Source organism: Rhinoderma darwinii, chromosome 1 (genome assembly GCF_050947455.1).
Source record: "Rhinoderma darwinii isolate aRhiDar2 chromosome 1, aRhiDar2.hap1, whole genome shotgun sequence".
Classification (NCBI taxonomy): Eukaryota; Metazoa; Chordata; class Amphibia; order Anura; family Rhinodermatidae; genus Rhinoderma; species Rhinoderma darwinii.
Window position 1 is genome coordinate 401654737 of NC_134687.1, and position 12145 is coordinate 401666881.

General features: G+C 41.1%; 1 protein-coding gene across 4 annotated transcripts in view; it reads left to right on the plus strand.

Annotated features, from left to right (window-relative positions):
- SYK (spleen associated tyrosine kinase) overlaps positions 1-12145 on the plus strand; it is a 112711-nt gene that overhangs the window by 97672 nt on the left and 2894 nt on the right. For all 4 annotated transcript variants that reach the window (XM_075852627.1, XM_075852642.1, XM_075852635.1 and 1 more), the window contains 2 exons: positions 4379-4568; positions 11099-11239. In XM_075852627.1, the coding sequence (XP_075708742.1) occupies positions 4379-4568; positions 11099-11239 (331 nt within the window). The remainder of the gene's footprint in view (positions 1-4378; positions 4569-11098; positions 11240-12145) is intronic.

The window sequence follows — 12145 nt, forward strand, 5'->3', positions numbered from 1 at the left end:
ATTAGTGGGTGGTAGAGCAAGGAGATTTGTTGGTCGTTCTTAAGCAGTTTTATCATTCAGTAGACAATAATGTTCCAGTTACTGTGCAATTCACACTACCCAATGCACATAATCTCAGTTGTCAACCGTTAATCACCAGGGTGAACTCTTCCTTTAGTGGATGACTTTTCCAAATGGCATAATTTTGTGTATCACATATTATGTATGTATGTATATATTTATTTGCTCCAAGACGTGAGTAAAATGCTATTGCTGTCGATTATTGTGGTTCTACCAAAATGTGTATATAAAACAACATTCAGTCTAAACCAAACCAGCAGTCAATGCAGGGGTATAGCTATAGGCAGTGCTGGTAGCATGGTAGGTGCTGCACATTTTGCATTGGGCCCAAGTTACGGCTCTAAATTTATATGCATTATAAGAAATATAAATTTAGATGATAGCAATCGGGAATAAAATAACACTATTAACCCCTTTCCACTGCAGCCCTTTTTCGGATTATAATTTTAGTTTTTTCCTCCCCACATTTCAAGAGCCATAATTTTTTTTATTTTTCCGTTGATAAAGCCATATGAGTGCTTGATTTTTGCAGGGCGAGTTGTAGTTTTTCATGCCACCATTTATTGTACCATATAATGTACTTGGAAACTGGAAAAAAAATTGTGTAGTGGAATAGGTCAAAAACATTGATTCCTCGATTTTGTGTTTGCGGCATTCACCATGAAGTAAAAATGACAGGTTAACTTTATTCTGTGGGTCAACACGATTACGGCGTTACCAAATGTTGTTAATTTTTTCTATGTTTTACTGCTTGTACAAGGAAAAAAACAATTGTTAAAAATAAAATTAGCTTTGTGTCGCCAGATTTTAAGAGTCACAACTGTTTTATTTTTCCATCGATTGAGCGGTGTGAGGGCTTAGTTTTTGCGAGACAAGCTGTAGATTTTAGTGGTACCATTTTGGGGTATAGACGACTTTTTTAATCACTATATATATATATATATATATATATATATATATGTAAAACTTTATTTAACTGTATTTAACTTTTTTTATTAGTCCCCCCCCCCCCGAGGGGACTTGAACCGGTGATAGGTTGGATCGCTTGCATGATATGCTGCAATACTAATGTATTGCAGCATATTGGGATTTTTGATTTTTACGGGCTCCTTTTAAGCCCTGTCAGAGAGCACAAAGTTGGCAGACCTGGGGCTTTCATTAGGCCCCCTGGCTGCCATGACAATCATCAGGCACGCCACGATTGCATTGCAGGAGGGCCGATGGGACATCGGAGAAATGGCTTAGATGCTGCGGGATGCTGAGTGAGATCCCGCTCGTTGCAGTGTAGTATCGGCTGTAACAAACAGCCAACACACACAAGGTATGGAGCAGGCTCAGTCCGTAAACCCTCTCCATACTTTTCCTCCCGACCTCCGCGGTATATATACGACAGATGTCGGGAAGGGAATAATATTTTGCCCCAAAAAAATTGCAAACACCATTAATACATCTGAAGCATTTTACGATTCCTCTTAGCCATGCCCCCTTTACTAGACACTTTTTAAGACTGTCTAACTGTCTGACTGTTTTCTAGCGCAGTTTAAGACGGATTTCTGGCTAATTCTGCTTTGTAACTCTCCCCTACAGTTCTCAACACACATTGGTCGCCCATCAAGCGCCCGGTAATATGACGCCATACTATCCTATTGGCTTGTTCTGCCATACTTAAATTCCTTTCCCTTCCTCCTCCTTTCAACTCCCAGAAGAAGCACGCAGCGAAACGCATGTTGGAGTGTGAGGAGGTGGACACTTAGATTCACAGACTTTTAACATGTCCGTCCCAGGTCAGAATATGGTTTAACTTGTACCTGGTTATCATAACTATCATGTCGTTCCTATGGTAAATGGTTGTATTGCACATATATATTAATTTCCTTACATTGGCCTGTATTATAGTAAGTTCATATTATGGTCTCGCTTTTTGGATGTAATATTCATCCACACATGCTGTTGTATGTATCTGGATTTGTCCCCTCCTTGTTTGTTTTAGCCATTTTTTAGCTAAAGATTTTAGGATTTGTGCTTGGCCTGCTTTTCAATAAATATTATTGTTATGGGGATTCATATAGACTATGTGCGGCACTATCTACAGGGTGAACTGTGTGACACTTTCTTTAAGGGGCATTGTGTTACACAATCTATAGCGGGCAGATAAGCCTCGGATTTGTGCCACAGATCCAACCCGTATGAATATAGCCTTACTGTTGGTGCTTAGCTCGGACCTTCACCTGACCGCAGACCCAGGTAATTGGATCATCACTAAAAATAGTTGAGTACCCTGGTCTACTGTAACAGTTAACCTCCTGCACTAACATGCTAACTAAAGTAGCTATTCCCCTGGTTAACTTTTCAATAAGAGGTAACAAGCAGGAAATAAGTAAAAACAGGCCCTGGGTCCCATGCTTGCAGCCAGTCTTCATCGTGATTCAATTGCTGGAGATTTATGGAATATACACTACCATTCAAAAGTTTGGGGTCATCCAGACAATTTTGTGTTTTCCATGAAAACTCACACTTATATTTATCAAATGAGTTGCAAAATGACTAGAAAATATAGTCAAGACATTGACAAGGTTAGAAATAATGATTTTTATTTGAAATAATAATTTTCTCCTTCAAACTTTGCTTTCGTCAAAGAATGCTCCATTTGCAGCAATTACAGCATTGCAGACCTTTGGCATTCTAGCTGTTAATTTGCTGAGGTAATCGGGAGAAATTTCACCCCATGCTTCCAGAAGCCCCTCCCACAAGTTGGATTGGCTTGATGGGCACTTCTTGCGTACCATACGGTCAAGCTGCTCCCACAACAGCTCTATGGGGTTGAGATCTGGTGACTGCGCTGGCCACTCCATTACAGATAGAATACCAGCTGCCTGCTTCTTCCCTAAATAGTTCTTGCATAATTTGGAGGTGTGCTTTGGGTCATTGTCTTGTTGTAGGATGAAATTGGCTCCAATCAAGCGCTGTCCACAGGGTATGGCATGGCGTTGCAAAATGGAGTGATAGCCTTTCTTATTCAAAATCCCTTTTACCTTGTATAAATCTCCCACTTTACCAGCACCAAAGCAACCCCAGACCATCACATTACCTCCACCATGCTTGACAGATGGTGTCAGGCACTCTTCCAGCATCTTTTCAATTGTTCTGCGTCTCACAAATGTTCTTCTGTGTGATCCAAACACCTCAAATTTTGATTAGTCTGGCAATAACACTTTTTCCAATCTTCCTCTGTCCAATGTCTGTGTGCTTTTGCCCATATTAATCTTTTCCTATTATTAGCCAGTCTCCGATATGGCTTTTTCTTTGCCACTCTGCCCTGAAGGCCAGCATCCCGGAGTCGCCTCTTCACTGTAGACGTTGACACTGGCGTTTTGCGGGTACTATTTAATGAAGCTGCCAGTTGAGGACCTGTGAGGCATCTATTTCTCAAACTAGAGACTCTAATGTACTTGTCTTGTTGCTCAGTTGTGCAGCGGGGCCTCCCACTTCTCTTTCTACTCTGGTTAGAGCCTGTGTGTGCTGTCCTCTGAAGGGAGTAGTACACACCGTTGTAGGAAATCTTCAGTTTCTTGGCAATTTCTCGCATGGTATAGCCTTCATTTCTAAGAACAAGAATAGACTGTCGAGTTTCACATGAAAGCTCTCTTTTTCTAGCCATTTTGAGAGTTTAATCGAACCCACAAATATAATGCTCCAGATTCTCAACTAGCTCAAAGGAAGGTCAGTTTTATAGCTCCTCTAAACAGCAAAACTGTTTACAGCGGTGCTAACATAATTGCACAAGGGTTTTCAAGGGTTTTCTAATCATCCATTAGCCTTCTAACACAGTTAGCAAACACAATGTACCATTAGAACACTGGAGTGATGGTTGCTGGAAATGGGCCTCTACACCTATGTAGATATTGCATTAAAAACCAGACGTGTACAGCAAGAATAGTCATTTAGCACATTAACAATGTATAGAGTATATTTCTGATTAATTCAATGTTATCTTCATTGAAAAAAACTGTGCTTTTCTTTCAAAAATAAGGACATTTCTAAGTGACCCTAAACTTTTGAATGGTAGTGTATATATATTTCTGTTAGAAGCTTCCCAGGGGGATACTCTATGAGTTGAAATTGGCAGTCTTTTGGACTTTAATTAGGATTTTTACTATTGATCTTTATGTCTTTGTTTGTCTAATCTTTGGCTTGTTACAATGCTTACATGCAGTAATAATGAAAATAATATACCAATAAATGTCTATGCTTATTACTATAAAAAAATATATATATTATTGCTATTTTTCATAAATGTTTATTTTTATGATGTATTTAGGGATATTTCGGAAAAAAATTTAACTGAATTGGTCCATCAAGTTTCCATGGGGATGAAGTACTTGGAAGAAAAAAATTTTGTCCACAGGGATTTGGCAGCAAGAAATGTGCTATTGGTGACTCAACATTATGCCAAAATTAGTGATTTTGGGCTTTCTAAAGCAATTGGTTCTGATGAAAATTACTATAAAGTAAGTTTAAAATGCAAATGAAATGTATCATAATAGCATTTGTAATTACACTTTACAAATTGAAACCTAAGGCCTCATGTACACGAACGTGTTTCTGCGTCCTCAATTCATCTGCAAAAATGCGGATGAATTTCGGACACATTCATTTATATGGGCCCATGCACACGACCGTGATTTACACGGTCCGTGCATTGGCCGGGATCCCGAACCGCAAAAAAATAAGTCATGTCCTTATATGGGCCGCATTTGCGGTCCAGGCACACTAAAATCAATGTGTGCACGGTCCGTGATTTGTGGACAGCTGCCCGCGGATGACACTCCGCAGCCGTCCGTGCCTTAATCACGGCCGTGTGCATGAGGCCTTAGCCTTGACCCCTGTAAATTGACACCTGTAATATAAGAGCTACTTTGAAAAGTCCGGCTCCTGGTCAGAAAACTGATTTTGCCGGTTGAAGTTGCTGTCGGCTGCTCATTTTCCCTACAGCTGCAACTACAGAGTAAATATAGTATTACATGTTGCAATTCTAATGAATTGCCGTCTATGTATTACATCTACCCGAGTCCACCACAGAGAGAAATACTGCTTGTTAGGGGAGACATTCATATGCTATAATAGGACATATGGAAAAGGGTCGAGCCCAGTCCTTTCTGACTGGGTACACACTAGTGCTTTTTGCTGCAGGTTTTATTCTTTTTTTACAACTGATTGCAAAACGTATACATAAAATTATATTCGTTTGCGTTATATTTCAATCTGTTTTTGGGATACAGGTTTACAGTATGTACAGGACCGAAAAATATACATCCATAGATATTATTGGGGTTTGATTCTGCTAAATGATCTCTTCCTCTATGCTATTTTGATAAAATATAATATTTTTAATCAGTGATGAATATCCCAAAACACATATATTTCAAAACACGGTCTGCAGCCACAGGGGTGTGTATTGCAGTGCCAGCCACGGCGCTCCCCTATACTGTGCCAGGTACTTGGCACCCCCGATACAGTGTCAGACAAACATACCCCTCTATACAGTGTCAGACACAGTTTGCACCTTATACAATTTCTACCACAGTGGGCCCCTGTATATTGACAGCCTGAGTGTGCTCCCATAAAATGCCAGCCACAGTGTGTGCCTCCATACTATGCTAAGTACAGAATTCATCCATACAGAATCAGCCAGACTTTCCCAAGAGTAAGCCACAATTTATCAGCCGCAAAGCTTATTAAGTGTCAGGTTCAGACTTCCCTAGGCAGTAAGAAATGCCCCAGTTTCTGCTGCAATACCCCCATTGCTAGCCAAAATGTCAAGACATGCTAGACACAGACCCAATAAATACCTCCTCCACATTCCTAGTTACTGAAGTCATTCTCTTCTCTTTCTAACTCACATAGATTGCTTCTGCCATGGGAAAGATTAGCAGTGCTTATGCCACACTCAATCACACTCAATGACGTGTCTGTAAATAATATTTGTATACTTAACTAATTTATATGAATTCATTTATATTAATAGTCTAATAGTGTTTGTCTCCATGACATACTATATATCAGAAGTTTTCTATAACTGAACGTATGCTCTAAAACTGTTACTAATAAAGATGGGCAAAACAATTCTACACTAATAAAATTTGTTACAAATGTCCCCAATGTTTCGGATTTTAGCGGATCCAAATCTTTTGTGATTTGTCACGCATAGATCAAGCAAAGTGGCCGCTGCCATTTTACAGGTCAGAAGAAGACAAGAAGACGGATCACATGACGTCAGGCGGTGGCCCGGCGGGCTTCCCAATAATGCCTTGCAGGCAGCCCTCCCTCTAGTACAGCCAATCATGAGGGGTATAGGTGTGAGACACTGATGACTCAGTGGTTGAGAGTCATATGAGTCATAGCCACTATGAACAGGAAATGCTGTTGCTTTTTAGAGAGAGAGAGAGAGGACGTCAAGCAGAGAGTTAGTGTCCTTTTACACTGGCCAATTAGCGGGCAATGAGCGTACACAAAATGCTCGTTCCCGCTAATTGCCCTGTGTTAACAGGGAAACGATCAGCCGATGAATGAGCAAATGCCTGTTCTTCAGCTGATTGTATCGTTTAAGCAATGTCAAATATTATCGTTATCAGCAGCACATCTCCCTGGCCCTTGTCGGGTCGTGTAATAGGATCCTAAGAGATGGTAAAACAGAATACAGATAGTTAGTGGATTAGTGTCAGTGAGTGTGTTTCATATTAAGGAGAAGAGAATAGATAGGAACATGAAAATTTGATAGAGAGATAGATTTTAAAAGAGCGATAGGAGTCACTCAGTGTCATTGTGTTAGGCAGGCACAGGCAGCCATTACTGCGAGTGAGTGCTGCTGCAGCAATACAATTTCTACATTATTTTGTGAATCACCGATCTTCATCACATCATTCAAAAATCTTATTTAATAATAGTAATCTTGGTGCTGAAAGCGCACCGCTGCCTTCTGAAACAGATGTCACGGACATGACATCACTCATTATTTTGTATATATCTAATAGTGGCACCAAAATTTGGCGTATTGTTCTGCGTCAAGCAGTTATACAGTGGCGTTATACTTCAGTCTATGTCCAAATGTCGCTGTCTCTATTCCTTCCGGTGTTCATGTGACTAGTCACATGATCGCCGGGTGCTGTTACTGACAGACTGCTGCTGGGTCTTACTAGACCCAGCACAGCCCAGTTAGTGACAATCGTCACTATGAGAGGGCTGATTTCCCCTGTAACTGGGGCTGCTGTGCAACTGCAGTTACAGTGGGAAAAACATGGTGTAAAAGAAAGAAAAAAAAAAAAAGTTCCCCAAAGGTCTTTTTTGACCTTTGAGGGACAGACCATAGTAATAAAAAAATAAAAGTAAAGTAAAGTGCAAAAAAAAATTAATAATAAATACACATAAAATATCCACCCCAAAAAAAACATCCGTCCCCCCCGCCAATCATTGTCGTAACGCTAGCCCGGACCCAATTACCCTAATATAGACATGTAATATATTACAATTTACGGTAGACAATGACGATCACAAATAAAAGGTCTATTTTAGGGTAAAACTATGTTATTACCCAAAAAAATAGCTGAAACATAAAAAAGCTTATTTTTTTTACTATTATTTTCAAACTTTAAGAATAAAAATTCTAAAATAGCAAAAAGGATGTGTATAAAAATGATAAAAAAGAAACCTGTATTGTCTACGGAAAAAACATCGCAAAAATCACGTCGTTAGCCCAACAATTAAAAAAATTATAGCCATTTAACTAACGCATGCTAAAAAGGGCTAAACGGTGTCTGGTCCTGAAGGCTCAAAATAGCCCGGTCCTGAACTGGTTAATGCATTAAATACACAGTGGCAAGATCCTTTATCATGACTTTTTCAATCGCTTTTCAATGGCTTTTGTTGTGTGATATCACGCTGCAGCAAGTTATCAGAGTGAAGATAAAGATGGCTACATCCTTATATCTACTTGCTAATTATACTGCCCCAAAATTTGGCATATTATTCTGCATCAAGCAGTTATACAGCGCCGTTGTACATCAATCTGTGTCCTGGTGCTGATACATACGTCACGGACATGACGTTTCATTATTTTTTAGGATGAACACTTGCAAAAGGGATCTTTTTTTGGCCCCATGCACACGAACGTAAAAACGCCCGTAATTACGGCACGTTTTTACGGGCCCATGGACTTCTATTGGCCACGGGTACCTCCCCATATGCTTACGGGAGGACAAAAATACGTTCGTGTGCATGAGGCCTTAGACGTTTTTTTTAATTTAAGCATAAAAAATCTGACAGAGTAGCGTGTTTTTAAACAGGCTGTTTGTTACCACCGGCTACATTTTGTTTACCCATAGCCATATATGTTGCTGTCACTTTGACATTACTAAAGCTGCCTTGATGTTAAAGAGCTTGAAAGGGGTTGGATACAGTACTAAAAGACCTCAGTTATACACGAATTTTCAGGCCAATCGGGGCACTTTCGATTCGCCTTTAATTTATTTGGACCAAATCGAATCTGACAGCAGGTCCGATAGAATTGGACCCAAAACAAATTTTGGGAAATTCACTCATCTCTTGTTCCTAACCAGGTTGGAAATAATTAGATATGTGAAATTAGAATGCCAAAATAATTGTCAGCAAATTGACAGTTTATATCACAGTGGTAAAAATGCCCAAAACATGATAAGCCAAATTTTGACATGTAGCCAAATTTTTTGTGTAACTTGCAGATTTTGCTGCGGATTGGCACCAGATTTCAACCTATGCATTGCAAAGAGATATATCTGCAGTGGAAATCTGCAGCATTTCTGCAAATAATGAGCAAGCTGCGGATTTGAAAAAATCAGCAGCATGTTCAAATTTCCACCCAGATTTTTTTCCACCCAGATTTTGAAAACCCCATCCACATGTATTGTACTGTAAATGGCCTTGGATTTTTTTTGCGAAAGCTGCACTGAAAATATACGGCAATTCCACCACATCTGAATGTGTCTGTAATGACGGGGGTAAGGAAACAGACAAGTGAGCCCTAATCTACCCGCCACTACCTGCCTACTTGCAACGACCCGCCCTAGGCGACGGGGTACAACTGGGCGACAGTCCCTACGCTCAATAAGTGCACGACAGACAAACAGACAAGGGTACACAGAAGCAAGGGAAAAGGGGCAGTTGCCCATGGCAACACCGGGAGCAACAAGAGTGGTGAACGAGCCAAGTCAAACCAGGAGTGTACGAGGTACCAAACGCAGAGCAGGAGAGTAGTGAAAAAGCCGAGTCAAACCAGGAGTGTACGAGGTACCAGACGCAGAGCAGGAGAGTAGTCAGTAAGCCAGGGTCAATATGAAGCAGCGTCAAATAGATCAAGAAGCTGCAGCAGGGTCAGGAAACCAAACGAGAAGAATCACAAGCAAGGAGGAACAGGAAAGGCAGGTATAAATAGACAGAGGGCGGGAGCTAGCTCCGTCTGGCCAGGCTATGATAGGCTCTCCCACTCCTAAGCCTGCCATCCTGAGTGGTGGAAGATGGAGTCAGTCTCCCAGACACAGAAGCAGGTGCAGACTGATTACCTATGGGCGTAGATACAGAAGCTATGCCTGGCAGATCCTTAACAGTGTCCTTACAATATTACGCATTTGCAGCATGTTCCCTCAGATATGGGTTTGGTTAAAGGGGTTTTATCAGTCCCTAAAAATGTATGGCCTATCCTCGGGATAGGTCGTCAATAGCTAATTGGTCCGACTACCAGGACCCCCGCTGATCAGCTGTTTTGAAGGGAGTGCTGTGCTCGTACGAGTGCTGCTTCCCCTTCTTTTCTACTTACTCCCTGTGAATCGTCAACACACATGTAGCAGCGATTCACAGGTATTGCAGCCTTCTTCTCCTATTGAAGTGAATGAATTTACAGTGAGCAAGTAGAAAAGAAGAGGAAGCAGCGCTCCTACGAGCGCTGCACCCTCTTCAAAACAGCTGATCAGCGGGGGTCCCGGGGAGTCAGACCCCACCTATCAGCTATTGATGGCCTATCCTGAGAAAACCCCAGTAAGGCTGGGTTTACACTGAGTTTTTTGACGCGGAAACCGCGCCGCAAAACTCTCCAAAAGCCAGCCGAAAATGCCTCCTGTTGATTTCAATGGGAGGCGGAGGCGGTTCTCTCCCGCGAGCGGTAAAATGCCCTATACCCTATCTTCGCACGGTTACGCCTCTGACCTCACATTGACATCAATGGGAGGCAAAGAAAGCGTATTACGCGGTGTTTTATGCCCGCGGTGCTCAACGACCACGGGCGAAAAACGCTGTGAAAATCGCAGCGAAAATCGGCGTGCAGGCAGAGGAAAATCTGCCTCAAACTTCCAAACTGAATTTTGAGGCAGATTTTCCTCCTGCAAAAAAGTGTGAACCCAGCCTAAGGCTATGTTCACACGGGGTATTTTGCCGAGTTTTTTGACGCGGAAACCGCGTCGCAAAACTCGGCAGAAACGGGCCGAGAACGCCTCCCATTGATTTCAATGGGAGGCGTCGGCGTCTTTTTCCCGCGAGCAGTAAAACTGCCTCGCGGGAAAAAGAAGCGACATGCCCTATCTTCGGGCGCTTCCGCCTCCGACCTCCCATTGACTTCAATGGGAGGCAGGAGAAAGCGTATTTCTCGCTGTTTTATGCCCGCGGCGCTCAATGGCCGCGGGCGAAAAACGGCGCGATAATTGCCGCGAAAATCGGTGTGCAGGGAGAGGAATATCTGCCTCAAAGTTCCAAACGGAATTTTGAGGCAGATATTCCTCCCCCAAAATACTCCGTGTGAACATAGCCTAAGAAGTCAGTTATTTACATTATTTCAAAAGTAGACATAATGAGTTTTTCTGTTTTGTCTGGTTGAATTTGAGGGGAAAAGAGGCATAATTCTAGTATAATATTTTTTTCCACAAAATGTCATGTCATAATGGTTAGAAACATTCTTCTTTGTATTACATCACAGGAAGGAGAAATGTTAAATTCACATGTTAATATTTTTGTTTTAAAGGCAAAGAGCTGTGGAAAATGGCCAGTCAAGTGGTATGCACCAGAATGTATTAACTACTATAAATTTTCCAGCAAAAGTGATGTATGGAGTTTTGGTGTGCTTATGTGGGAGGCATATTCATATGGACAAAAGCCATATAAAGTAAGTTTATTTAGAATGTATGTCATTTTTATTATGCCAAACTACTTAAATATCTAAGAATCACAGCATAATTGATGTGGATACTTTGTCATACAGAGTATTAAAGGGGTTGTACATGATGCATCGATCTGAGCTCCAATACCAGACAAAACCCTTGGACAGGCTTGGCACTGTTTTTAAAAGAAAGCAGCCATGTTTTTGTTTTTTTTAATTCAATTTTATTGAAAGACATAAACACATGATTGCAGAGTTATATAAAATTCCAGTTGGATGAACATATATAACAGAGGACAAAAAAAGGCAAAAGAAGGTACTTAGGAGACTTGAAACAGCTTTTGAACAGTTTGCAATGACTTTTTATAAAGTTTATTGTTTGAAAGTGGATCATGGATCAACCCCTTTTTTTTAAGTAAAGAGCCAAGTCACTGAATTGGAAGTACAAATATGGGAGTTATGTACTAATACTACTTTTTTTGGTGCTACATCTCAGATATATTGAACTCTGCTACCCGAAAGGTTTGAGGAGAAAAGACGCTTTTACCGTGGATTTCTTAACCACTTGGATATTTTTTTTCTAGTCATGCCTCTGAGTTCCCTAATGATAGGTCCAAGGTGGTGTTCGTCATTGCCCTGGAAGTTGATGAGATACGCAAGCCTAGGCATCCCCCTATCTGGAACAAGATCATGCAATTCTGGATAGCTACGAGGATTTCCTTGCAAAGATGAATCTAGTGTTTAATGACCCTAACCGCTGTGCTACTGCTAAAGAGGTTATACGTAATCTTTGCCAGAGAAGGCGCTCAGATGCTGAAGACACTGCAGAATTTCGTTGCTGGGTTTCTGATATTAAATGGAATTCTTCTGCACTTAAATGGAGTTTCCATTAGGTTAAAGATGAGCTTGTTA